Raw genomic sequence first — 14082 nt, forward strand, 5'->3', positions numbered from 1 at the left:
TAAACAGCTATGGAGTTGTCTGTCCTACTGTTGGTTTAGATGGGTGTAGCTCCTAAACACCTAGAACTCCTGAACACACATCTACCCTGAACGCCACTGCACTGACCAGCACACATCTACCCTGAACGCCACTGCACTGACCAGCACACATCTACCCTGAACGCCACTGCACTGACCAGCACACATCTACCCTGAACGCCACTGCACAGACCAGCACACATTGACCCTGAACACCTCCGAACAAATCAGTACACATCTACCCATACAGCTTCATTTACAAGAGATGACATTGTCTTCTCTGTTAGACTTGATCTGTTTAATTAAAGTTGAACAATTAGTGGTATATGGTTTTCAGTGTCGTTATAACACTATAGCCTCCATACATTATAATTAACATTCAGACCGTAGAGCTTATTGTGGTGTTTTACCTTATCCACCATAGCTCTATGGCTGTTGTACTCCTGGAGTCTGCCCCAAACCGGTAATATAAGACCTCACAGGATGTACACCAACAATATATTAGATAACAGGAAGTGCACCAGTAATATAGGACATCATAGGATGTGCACCAGTAATATATGTTACACAGAACAAAAGATGCCTCTGATGTAGAAATAACATCAGTTCCATTTTGCAGCATCCATCTACATTGTTCTATTAAATCTGTCTCAGCTAAACCGGCTTTTCCCTTTCAGGATGGTTGAAATTGATATTTTTTTTCCTCATGTTTTAAATGTTCTTTTGTTGTGTTGATTCACAGAGCCTTAAAATCCCTCTCTGTTAATTCTAAGTACTACTTTGGAGTTTTTTGTTCTCAGGTTACAAATGTTTCCTCCTATGACCAGATTTGTTCTTCAAAGTCTGGAAGGCAGCACAATTAATGGTTATATTTCCCCTGGGGTCATTATCAGACATTTTTACAACATTCTCTGTATTCATATCTGTTTTATCTGGGCCACGAGCCAAAAGGTTAAGCATATACTCCCCTTACAAGAAGGATTCATGTTATAAAAAGCAACAGTCTTAAGACATTTTTGTTAATTGTTAAGTTTCTCAAAACAGATTAATGCAACACTATGAAGTCAATGTGCCAACAATTTAATATGTCAGAAATGTTTAACAGTTTGGAGTCCAGGCTAGTTTTTAAAAAAATGCAACATGCAACAATTAAAAAAATTGGACTGAGTTACAGTTAATATAAGCAAATCAGTCGATTTATAGGAATGTTGCCCTAATGTATAGATTTCCCATTACTGGGAATACAGAAATGCATCTGTTCATCAAATATATCTTTGATCCAGAGCATCCCAAACATGGGTGACATGTCTGGTGAGTATGCAGGCCAAGCATGAACTGAGACATTTTCAGCTTCCCTGAATCATGTACATATCATTATGACATGGGCTTGTGGATTATCATGCTGAAACGGGGCAGTAGTAGTGGAAGCGTCAGCATTTGGTGCTCCCGGGCTGGCGTGGTTACACCTGGTCTGTTGTTTGAAGGCCCGGTCTGCCATACTGCCAAAGTGTCGTATCCCCCAAAGTTATCCCAGGTGGATGGATTGTCTTGATAAAAGTAATATACTAATTAACAGGGATGTAAACCAATTTGTCTGCAGAATTTAAGACAATAAAACCCTTTGTCCATATATGGAAAATGTCTGGGATTTCAGCTAATGAAACATGGGTCATTTTTTATAAAAAAAACTGGAAATATTTGGACACAATTAATTTTCTTAATTTTGGCTCTGTAGGCCACCACAATGGATTTGAAATTGAACAACTGAAAACCAATTGACATGCAGACTTTCAGCTTTGATTCAAGGGGTTGAACAAAAATATTGTACGTTTAGGAATTGCAACCATTTTCACACACAGTCCCCTTATTTCAGGATCTCAAATGTAATTGGACAAATTAACAATCATAAAATGTTAATTTTTAATACTTTGTTAAGAATTCTTTGAAGGCATTGACTGCTTGAAGTCTGGAACACATGGTCCTCACCAAACACTGGGTTTTGTCTCTGATGCTTTGCTGTCTTCAGTTGTTGTTTGTTCTTGGGTCTTTCTGCCTTATGTTTTTTCAGCAACTGAAATACGTGCTGGATCGGGTTGAGATCAGGTGATTGACTCAGCCATTGCAGAATATTCCACTTCTTTGCCTTAAAAGCTCCTGGATTGCTTTTGCAGTATGTTTTGGGTCATTGCCCATCTGTAAAGCGAAGCGCCATCCAACAACTTTGCTGAATTTGGTTGAATCTGAGCAGACAATATATCCCTATACACTACAGAATTCATCTGGGTGCTTCTGTCTTCTGTCACATCATCAATAAACATTAGTGACCCAGTGTGACTGGAAGCCATGCATGCCCATGCCATCACATTGCCACCACTGTGTTTTACAGTTATGGTATGTTTCGGGTCATGAGCCGTTCCAAGCGTTCTCCATACTTTTTTTCTTCCCATCATTCTAATACAGGTTGATCTTAGTTTCATCTGTCCAAAGAATGCTATTCCAGAATACCTTTTCACTTACCTTTTTAAGATGTCTTATGGCAAAGTCTAATCTGGAGCATGTTGTGGGATCACAGCAAGAGCTTCCAAAGGGAAATGCCACACCTGGAATCAAACCAGACCTTTTACCTCCTTAATTGATGAAGAAATAACGAAGGAATAGCCCACACCTGTTCATGAAACAGCTTTTGAGTCAATTGTCCAATTCCTTATGGTCCCTTGAAAAAGAGGGTGCATTAGTGCACATGGCATGGGTGACTTGCACATTTGTAAATGCACCGTTAATGCTGAACAATATATAGAGGTTTTGGAGAAACATGCTGCCATCCAGACAACATCTGCTGTTTGTATTACAACAGCATGGCTCCATAGTAAGAGCCTGGGTGCTAAACTGGCCTGCCTGCAGTCCAGACCTGTCACCCAATGAAAACATTTGGCACATTATTAAATTTAAAATACAACAAAGGAGACCCAGAACTTGTTGAGCAGCAGAAATCCTATATTAAGCAAGAAAGGGAATACATTTCACTTTCAAAAAACTAAACCAATTAGTCTCCTCAGTTCCCAAACGCTTACAGTGTTGTTAAAAGAAGAGGTGATGCAACACAGTGGTAAACATTCCCCTGTCACAACCTTTTTGAAATGTATTGCCGGCATCAAATACAAAATGGGCATGTATTTTTCCAAAAACAATACAATTTCTTAGTTCAACACTATGTTGTCTTTGTACTATTTTCAATTAAATATAGGGATGAATGATTTGCACATCATTGCATTCTGTTTTCATTTGCATTTTATGCAGCATCCCAACTTTTTTGGAAACAGGGGTGTATAATGTAATGTGCTGTAATATAATATAAGGCGATGTACTATTATGTAATTAAATGTGAGCCAATATGATGTAGTATAATGTGATGTAATGTTATATAGTGTAAAACAATGTGATGTTACAAGAATACTGTTGAGACAGCCTGGGAGAGAGGACAGAACAGGTGAGACTAAAGTTAGATTATAATAGAGTGCAATTATAGTCTCTCAGATTCTCTGTGTGGAATCAAAGGGGAACCCTCCAGCCCAATGGGTTTGTTGGAAACTAGACTTAACCCAAAAATCTACAACTGGAAAAAGGCTGCTCACCAACCCATCAGAAATATTCAGAATTACACAGAGGGCAGGATTGGTTGGGTCATACTGTCTGGACGGTTGGTTTCTGGGTCAGCTTCTCTGAAAATGAATAAGGGGCCAGTCAACGGTGCCCTATAGGGACAAAGGACTCAGCCAGAACACTGGACCGGGTCTGAACTCTTCACCCAGGAATATCGTGAGTTACAAGGGGAAACAGATTTGTCATTCAAATGAGACCACATCTGGATGCCTCTTTATTTGCCTGTCTGTCTGTAGTCATAGAATTGTAATGTGTTTGGGCAATGTCTCTGATAGTAGGTCTCTCTTATGACTAGATCCTATATCTATGTCATACAGGGTTTGAATAGAACACTTCAGTGGTCTGGTGTGTTGGGGTCAGGTTATTTCGGTATATGTTTTGAGAAGCACAAGCCTCGGCAGAGCAGTCCAGCTTACATTCCAAAGGTTCCCACAACATCCTCTGAGCGGTAATGACATATTGGTGGTGACATGTCATTGGTTATTGATTTACCTCCAGACTCATGGTACTGGTCAGCAAGGCCAGCTGCTGTGACAAGAGACATTGGTTGGTAGAGTTGGAGAGCAGTCAGTTCCTGTTGCTCAGTCCTCCATTGAGGTGAAGAGGTAAAACTCTAGCGCCTTCCATTCCCTTCCAAAGCCAAACAGTAAAACCTATGAAATTGAAACAGGCCCGCTGGGCTGAAGATGGACCGGCCCAAATGACAGTCACTAATGTCTGCCTAAGGAACATGTTGTTTGGCATTGTGGGCTGTTTACCTGGTGAATCTGTGTTCAAAGTATGATTCATGGGAATAATCTGTAACTAAAACCTGTCCAGTTTATAACTTTACAGATATTTTTACAGCTTACATAAATCTGTCAGAATGGAAAGTGACAAAGGCCAATAAAGTGTCAGGCACAGTATTAAAACGTTATTGTGGATGGAATGGATCCTTTGGTATCACCATCAGCTATTTTTGTCTCTGGCTCATAAATGAAATTACCAAAAAGATCAAATGATAAATCACCATTTAATGATTGAAATCATGCCGGAGAGCAAAGGAAGCGTCCCAGCTTATGTTTGATGGAAGATGTCTGTTGCTGAGAACATTGGAAAACTTGTTGCTCCTCTTCACTCTCCTGCTGTATGTAGTTGTGACCCGTGAAAGCCTGACATGAACTCATGACTCGACCCCCCCCCCCCGCTCTCTCTCACACACACACAGGATAGGCGATAGAATGGAAAGAGCTACAGTATTCTGTAGTATTCTCAAGTTTCAGGCAGCCGAGAGATAGTACTTGGCTAACGGACATCTCTGTGTTTAGGGGAGGGATTAGGACAGCTGTTTCCTCTGGTCAGCCCTGCTGTAGCGACACAGACAGCCAGGCATCAGTCTTTGTGAGCGTGTCTGCCTCTCTGTCTGTGACCTTGGAACACTGACCCAAGACCAAGGCTTTGAGGGAAAGAAAGTGGGAGACATCAGATAGAGAAGTTCCTCCGCCCGTGTCCCGCATCAACATTGAGACTCTGAAGAAGCTGGTACATATACCGAAACATCTGTACTTATTATTCAGCCCAGGTCTGCCAAAAGCCCCAAAAAACCAAGATAAAAAAAACTTTGCATGCAGACCACTTAGAATATTTTGGAGTTGGTCAACCCCGACCCTGGATGGATACTGAAACCCAGGAGACTGAGACCCACACCACTGAGATCCCAGGAGACTGAGACCCACACCACTGAGATCCCAGGAGACTGAGACCCACACCACTGAGATCCCAGGAGACTGAGATCCACACCACTGAGATCCCAGGAGACTGAGATCCACACCACTGAGATCCCAGGAGACTGAGATCCACACCACTGAGATCCCAGGAGAGTGAGACCCACACCACTGAGATCCCAGGAGAGTGAGACCTACACCACTGAGATCCCAGGAGACTGAGACCCACACCACTGAGACCCAGGAGAGTGAGACCCACACCACTGAGATCCCAGGAGACTGAGACCCACACCACTGAGATCCCAGGAGAGTGAGACCCACACCACTGAGATCCCAGGAGACTGAGATCCACACCACTGAGATCCCAGGAGAGTGAGACCCACACCACTGAGATCCCAGGAGACTGAGATCCACACCACTGAGATCCCAGGAGAGTGAGACCCACACCACTGAGATCCCAGGAGACTGAGACCCACACCACTGAGATCCCAGGAGAGTGAGAGCCACACCACTGAGATCCCAGGAGACTGAGACCCACACCACTGAGATCCCAGGAGAGTGAGACCCACACCACTGAGATCCCAGGAGACTGAGACCCACACCACTGAGACCCAGGAGAGTGAGACCCACACCACTGAGATCCCAGGAGACTGAGACCCACACCACTGAGATCCCAGGAGACTGAGACCCACACCACTGAGATCCCAGGAGACTGAGACCCACACCACTGAGATCCCAGGAGACTGAGACCCACACCACTGAGATTCCAGGAGAGTGAGACCCACACCACTGAGATCCCAGGAGACTGAGATCCACACCACTGAGATCCCAGGAGACTGAGACCCACACCACTGAGATTCCAGGAGAGTGAGACCCACACCACTGAGATCCCAGGAGACTGAGATCCACACCACTGAGATCCCAGGAGAGTGAGACCCACACCACTGAGATCCCAGGAGACTGAGACCCACACCACTGAGATTCCAGGAGACTGAGACCCACACCACTGAGATCCCAAGAGAGTGAGACCCACACCACTGAGATCCCAGGAGACTGAGACCCTTGTGATTCAGGATGCACTGTTGGACCCTGCTGATCCATGTCCTGAGTGGTATGTTATTTCTGGCAGGAATAATCCACCTGGTGTGTTTGGGACGGACCCAGGCCCCCTACGGACGCTACCTGGGCGTGTTCTACTCCACTACCATGCCCAGAACGGTGCCTGCTAGGCTGGCCTGGTTCATCCAGGAGCTACCCTCCCTTCTGGTGCCTGTACTGATGACAACGATGACTACTAGCCATAGAGAGTCCAACATCGGCACACTTCTGCTCCTGGGGACCTTCTGTCTTCACTATTTTCAGAGGTACACACACACATAAACAACATTATAAAACACATGTTGTTCATTAGAGTAAGGAATGGGTAATTGAGTAATATGCAATTAAGGGTATGTTTGACATGTTTCTTGTGAAATAGTTTTCTCAACACAAACACCTTTTCTAATTTTGTCAGGTAAATTCATTAGTATTGGCTGGGAATGTTTTTATAATTTTTTTAATTACATGGAATTTACTACATTTTCATTAATATAAATTCTGCTGGTGTTATTACCTTAAATTCATTACACTGCCCAACTGGTAGCACACACAAAATAGTACAATATAGCAAAAGTAATAGAGTCAACCTTGAACAAACAGGTTAAATAAAAATGTGCAAAGCCGTTTGTCCCCCTAGTAATCCCCAACTAGTCCTGTATGTCTTAAGCTCATATGTTCTGTAAACACACAGCACAGCAGATAACATTACACAACAAAGTGTTACACAATCTCCAAGAGTACAATAAAACAGCCTTGCAATCTATTGCTCTACTGAGACAGTTGCCGGAATCATGTTAGGTTTTAGACCTATTTTTAAAATAAACAGGTCCACATTGAACCTTGAATCTTTTTCTCAAAGTAGTTTGTTTCTCATAGTCTTTTACCATGTTCTGTTTACTATAGTCGGTTTCTTATAGTCGTATTTTAGATTCGAGACCATGTAGATATAACTGATGAGTTAAAGCATCTAACATTCATGTTTGAAACCTGAAACTGGAAATAGGACCAGTGTTGCACTGTGAACTGTTGTTGTTGTGGTTTTTAAAATAACATTGTGCGTTCATTCTAGTTTTGGGGACTGTGGAAAGACCCCTAGGAGCAAGTACTTAGGAATGTGTGTCTGTCAGAACAGTGTGTCAGCTGATTGGTTGGTATCTTTTTAAATGTATTTATTGTGTGTAGAAAAGAGAGAACTGTGAATTTGCTTGTTATGTGCACAGATTCATACTTGCGTGTGTGTTCTTGCTTGTGTGCTATTGTTTGTGTTTGTTTAAATGTGTGTGTGTGTGTAGAGAGAGAGAAATTGAAGAACCTCCTAATGTAATAATCCAACATCTATAGCAGTGTTTCTCAACCCTGCTCCTGGACGCCCCCTGCCCTGCATGTTTTAGATACCTAACATACCTGATGTAGCTCATGAAGGACTTGATAATGAGCTGATCATTTGAATCAGGTGTGACAGAGCAGGGAGAGATCTAAAACATGCAGGGCAGGGGGACGCCCAGGAGCAGGGTTGAGAAACACTGGTCTAGAATCGCCCTCAGGAATGAATAGTGAACTGCCTCAAGGATCTGGAACCACTCTGTTAGCCTGGTACCTGATTGGATTGGGCACTTTTGAATATGTTATCATCCCATTGTGTCGGAATTCTGTTTTGTTCCTCCACGGTCAAGACATTTACATACTCCCTGCTGAATCCAAAATGTAGAAGATGGAGTTGCAGTAGATAGCAACATTTATTGACTCCCGTCCTGCTCTTCTTTTTTTGCTAAATTGTGTCTATGAACGAGAAAAACATCAGAAAATCACCCGGGAAAGGATCAGGCCCTTTGACAACTCTACAGGCTGTACTTCTGGACCAGGCCCTAAATAACAGAGAACCAGAAGAGGAAGAGAAGCAGAGAACATTTACCTCAGGAGACAACAACCAACCAAACCACTATGGTGCCATCTATCCTACTAGTAAATATCTATCCTACCAACTAATATATATCCTACCAGCTAATATCTATCCTACCAGCTAATATCTATCCTACTAGTTAATATCTATCCTACCAGCTAATATCTATCCTACTAGTTAATATCTATCCTACCAACTAATATATATCCTACCAGCTAATATCTATCCTACCAGCTAATATCTATCCTACTAGTTAATATCTGTCCTACCAGCTAATATCTATCCTACTAGTTAATATCTATCCTACCAGTTAATATATATCCTACCAGTTAATATCTATCCTACCAGCTAATATCTATCCTACTAGTTAATATCTGTCCTACCAGCTAATATCTATCATACCAGCTAATATCTATCATACTAGTTAATATCTATCCTACCAGTTAATATCTATCCTACTAGTTAATATCTATCCTACCAGCTAATACCTATCCTACTAGTTAATATCTACCCTACCAGCTAATATCTATCCTACTAGTTAATATCTATCCTACCAGCTAATATCTATCCTACTAATTAATATCTATCCTAGCAACTAATATATATCCTACCAGCTAATATCTATCCTACTAGTTAATATATATCCTACCAGCTAATATCTATCCTACTAGTTAATATACACTCACCTAAAGGATTATTAGGAGCACCATACTAATACTGTGTTTGACCCCCTTTCGCCTTCAGAACTGCCTTAATTCTATGTGGCATTGTTTCAACAAGGTGCTGAAAGCATTCTTTAGAAATGTTGGCCCATATTGATAGGATAGCATCTTGCAGTTGATGGAGATTTGTGGGATGCACATCCAGGGCACGAAGCTCCCATTCCACCACATCCCAAAGATGCTCTATTGGGTTGAGATTTGGTGACTGTGGGGGCCATTTCAGTACAGTGAACTCATTGTCATGTTCAAGAAACCAATTTGAAATGATTCGAGCTTTGTGACATGGTGCATTATCCTGCTGGAAGTAGCCATCAGAGGATGGGTACATGGTGGTCATAAAGGGATGGACATGGTCAGAAACGATGCTCAGGTAGGCCGTGGCATTTAAACGATGCCCAATTGGCACTAAGGGGCCTAAAGTGTGCCAAAAAAACATCCCCCACACCATTACACCACCACCACCAGCCTGCACAGTGGTAACATGGCATGATAGATCCATGTTCTCATTCTGTTTTCGCCAAAACTCTCCTACTAGTTAATATCTATCCTACTAGTTAATATCTATCCTGCTGTACTATAGTCTAGCATCCTGACCAGAAGATGGAGAACATTAAGGACTGCTTCGCCCTTTCCTGTTCTTCTACTCAGCTGTGAACTACACCAGCATCATCCATCTCGCCTACTGGAACTGTGGACTACAGGAAACAGGTCGGAAGTGGAGTGAATTGAGGGCTCCATTTTCCTCATGACGCCCAGCATCAAGAAACAAACATGAATCTGAAGAAGGCTTGTTGGTTCCTCTTTCTCCTCCGGAGGCTGAAACAATTTGGCCCGGGTCGTCAGCTGCATCCCTGGGTGTGTTCTCGCTTGGTGTGGCAGTTGCATCCAAAACACACAGGAAGGCCTCGAAATAGACAAAGACTCCAGCATCTCGCATCACAGTCAGGTCTTTGTACCACTGCGTTGCAAGCAGAGCAGGTGTTACCAGGGTCTCTTGACTGAAACGAGAGGACGCTCTGCAGCATATTCTTTACTTACTATAATCCTAGATTTTTTACATTTGCTATTCCAATTTCTTACTCCTACTTTTTAACTCTGCAGCGTTAAACCAGCAAGCATTTCTTACTTGTTGTGTACAAATCGGGGGAGAAATGACTTCCAATTTGACCCAAGGTTATGGGTGAAATGTACGGACTGTGAATGCGCTGTGGAGTCCTTCAGGATGTCCATTCCTGAATTAAATAAAATACCCCCCTCTCTTTCACCTCTTTTCCCCGCTGCGGCCAGGACGTGTGTGTACTCTGTGATGACCCGCGGACGACCTCTCCCTCTGCGCGTCATGGTTCAGGGAGGGATGTTCTGCATTCTAAACGGCTTTGCGCAAAGCCACTATCTCCTGCACTGTGCCTGTTACAACTCCACGTGGACCTCCGACTGCAGATTTGTCATCGGTGTGAGCTATACACATTTATATTGATTTTAACTCTCATGCAAAGCATAGTTTAGGGGTCAGTTTAGCATTGGGCTAAGTATTTTAACCTTACAAGCTGGGCTTTCTTTGCTCAACTAGGTTCAACACTCTTTCTCCTGGGAATGGCCATCAACATCCACAGTGACTATCTTCTACGCAACCTCAGAAAACAAGGAGAAGTTGTTTACAAGATCCCTAAAGGTAGATAAATGTAAAAGACCTGCCCACCAGCTGTTTAGCCTGCCTTGTGCCAGACCCATCTGTAACCTCCAACTCCCATGGTGATTATCAACAGTAACAGTCAAGCATCCTGTCCAGAGAATGGAGAACATTAGAACTGATGACTCATGCCACTGAAACAGGGCTTTTGCCCTTTGAACTGTTCTGGCTCAGACAAGGCTACCATTTACTTTCGGTTAACCCACGTTTTGCGTAAATTGTCAGATGTTCATGTAGTCTCTCCACAACACCATGACATAATAGGAGTCAGCAATACATCTGGAATCAGGATACCAGCATTGGAACTGGAATGGCTTTAGTTTCAGGCTCATAATGACAGTGTGTCCTGTCTTCCATCCACAGGGGGTTTGTTTGAGTACGTGTCTGGAGCCAACTACTTTGGCGAGATTGTGGAATGGCTAGGCTACGCTATAGCAACCTGGTCCATGACAGGCTTCTCGTTTGCCTTCTGCACCCTGTGCTTTATTGGGCCAAGGGCCCTCCATCATCACAGGTATGTCAGGCTCTCCACCTTCACAGGTATGTCAGGGTCTTCACCTTCACAGGTACGGCAGGGTCTCTACCATCACAGGTACGGCAGGGTCTCCACCTTCACAGGTACGGCAGGGTCTCCACCATCACAGGTACGGCAGGGTCTCCACCTTCACAGGTACGGCAGGGTCTCCACCATCACAGGTACGGCAGGGTCTCCACCTTCACAGGTACGCCAGGGTCTTCACCTTCACAGGTACGGCAGGGTCTCCACCATCACAGGTACGTCAGGGTCTCCACCTTCACAGGTACGTCAGGGTCTCCACCTTCACAGGTACGTCAGGTACACCACCATCACAGGTACGGCAGGGTCTCCACCTTCACAGGTACGGCAGGGTCTCAACCTTCACAGGTATGTCAGGGTCTCCACCTTCACAGGTATGTCAGGGTCTCCACCATCACAGGTACGTCAGGGTCTCCACCTTCACAGGTATGTCAGGGTCTCACCTTCACAGGTACGGCAGGATCTCCACCTTCACAGGTACGTCAGGTACACCACCATCACAGGTACGTCAGGGTCTCCACCTTCACAGGTACGGCAGGGTCTCCACCTTCACAGGTACGGCAGGGTCTCCACCTTCACAGGTAGGTGTTCTAGCTCTGAGAGGTTTCACATTGATGTTAATTAATAACATTAGATTAAATCCAAGGGCAAATATTTATTCCTGATCAGTGCCGCCTTTTCCTCTCCCTTTGCTGCAGATACTACCACAACACATTCAAAGACTACCCCCAGTCACGAAAGGCTCTGATTCCATTTATCTTCTGATGATCAGATGAAGCCCCTATTCATCCCAACGACAGGATGGGGGATTCTTAAATAGCACCTCAGATCAGGTTTGCAACAAATGGTACCTCACCCTACAAAGTGCACACATAGATAGCCATTTGGAATGAACCCCTGTTCAGAGTAGGGTAACTGTCAAAGTCAAGGTCTTTTATTTGTCAAATGCACCGAACAACATGCTTCATTCTGAACAATGAAATGTTTGTGACATAGCATGTGACATTGATGTAGTAATTAAGAAATATATAAAGCAAAATGAATTACTAGAAGCATTTTCAAATAATATACATTCACCAAAAGGATTATTAGGAACACGATACTAATACTGAGTTTGACCCCCTTTCGCCTTCAGAACTGCCTTAATTCTACGTGGCATTGATTCAACAAGGTGCTGAAAGCATTCTTTAGAAATGTTGGCCCATATTGATAGGATAGCATCTTGCAGTTGATGGAGATTTGTGGGATGCACATCTAGGGCACGAAGCTCCCGTTCCACCACATCCCAAAGATGCTCTATTAGGTTGAGATCTGGTGACTGTGGGGGCCATTTCAGTACAGTGAACTCATTGTCATGTTCAAGAAACCCATTTGAAATGATTCGAGCTTTGTGACATGGTGCATTATCCTGCTGGAAGTAGCCATCAGAGGATGGGTACATGGTGGTCATAAAGGGATGGACATGGTCAGAAACAATGCTCAGGTAGGCCGTGGCATGTAAACGATGCCCAATTGGCACTAAGGGGCCTAAAGTGTGCCAAGAAAACATCCCCCACACCATTACACCACCACCACCAGCCTGCACAGTGGTAACAAGGCATGATGGATCCATGTTCTCATTCTGTTTACGCCAAATTCTGACTCTACCATCTGAATGTCTCAACAGAAATCGAGACTCATCAGACCAGGCAACATTCTTCCAGTCTTCTACTGTCCAATTTTGGTGAGCTCGTGCAAATTGTAGCCTCTTTTTCCTATTTGTAGTGGAGATGAGTGGTTGTGGCTGTTGTGGATTCACAAACCCTAACCCTAACCCTCGGTTGTAACGAGTGGTTATTTCAGTCAAAGTTGCTCTTCTATCAGCTTGAATCAGTCGGCCCATTCTCTGACCTCTAGCATCAACAAGGCATTTTTGCCCACAGGACTGCCGCATACTGGATGTTTTTCCCTTTTCACACCATTCTTTGTAAACCCTAGATATGGTTGTGCGTGAAAATCCCAGTAACTGAGCAGATTGTGAAATACTCAGACCGGCCCGTCTGCCACCAACAACCATGCCACGCTCAAAATTGCTTAAATCACCTTTCTTTCCCATTCTGACATTCAGTTTGGAGTTCAGGAGATTGTCTTGACCAGGACCACACACCTAAATGCATTGAAGCAACTGCCATGTGATTGGTTGATTAGATAATTGCATTAATGAAAAATTGAACAGGTGTTCCTAATAATCCTTTAGTTGAGTGTAGAAATGAGAATATGGACAGTATAGAAATCTTGAATATTCTAAATAAAAGAGTTGTGGTGCCTATAAATGGGTGCATTAAAATGTGCTAATGTACATGAATGTCCATAGAAAGTGACCAGAGCATATGAAGTGTACATGTGATCAATAGGTCAGTGTTGCTGGTTGAGGAGCCTTATGGCATTGGGGTAAAAACTGTTTGTGAGTCTGGAAGTGTGTCCTGATGCTCTGGTAACATCTACCAGACGGCAGCACTATGAACAGACCATAGCCTGGGTAAAGACAGATTTCAATTGGACATTTTGACAGTAGGAATATATGGTGAGTGAGGGGGAAAAAATGTATTTGATCCCCTGCTGATTTTGTATTTGCCCACTGACAAAGAAATGATCAGTCTATAATTTTAATGGTAGGTTTATTTGAACAGTGAGAAACAGAATAACAACATATAAATCCAGAAAAACGCATGTCAAAAATGTTATGAATTCATTTG

At 43.3% G+C, this 14082-nt stretch overlaps 1 protein-coding gene across 1 annotated transcript; it reads left to right on the top strand.

The window, feature by feature from the left end:
* The first annotated feature begins 6438 nt into the window (after window positions 1–6438).
* On the top strand, window positions 6439–12421 carry srd5a2b (steroid-5-alpha-reductase, alpha polypeptide 2b). The gene is made up of 5 exons (XM_020046309.3): window positions 6439–6745; window positions 10389–10552; window positions 10672–10773; window positions 11155–11305; window positions 12046–12421. The coding sequence occupies exons 1-5, from the start codon at window positions 6456–6458 to the stop codon at window positions 12110–12112; spliced, it is 774 nt and encodes a 257-aa protein (XP_019901868.1). The 5' UTR covers window positions 6439–6455; the 3' UTR covers window positions 12113–12421.
* Window positions 12422–14082: the final 1661 nt, after the last annotated feature.

This window comes from Esox lucius, chromosome 5 (assembly GCF_011004845.1).
Source record: "Esox lucius isolate fEsoLuc1 chromosome 5, fEsoLuc1.pri, whole genome shotgun sequence".
Taxonomy (NCBI): domain Eukaryota; kingdom Metazoa; phylum Chordata; class Actinopteri; order Esociformes; family Esocidae; genus Esox; species Esox lucius.

Bases quoted from the DNA above. Each gene is read 5' to 3' on its own strand.
- srd5a2b (XM_020046309.3), top strand. From the start codon at position 6,456: ATGCACTGTTGGACCCTGCTGATCCATGTCCTGAGTGGTATGTTATTT. The intron at 6,746-10,388 runs GTACACACACAC...CGCTGCGGCCAG, and splicing joins TGTCTTCACTATTTTCAGAG to GACGTGTGTGTACTCTGTGA. The intron at 10,774-11,154 runs GTAGATAAATGT...TTCCATCCACAG, and splicing joins TGTTTACAAGATCCCTAAAG to GGGGTTTGTTTGAGTACGTG.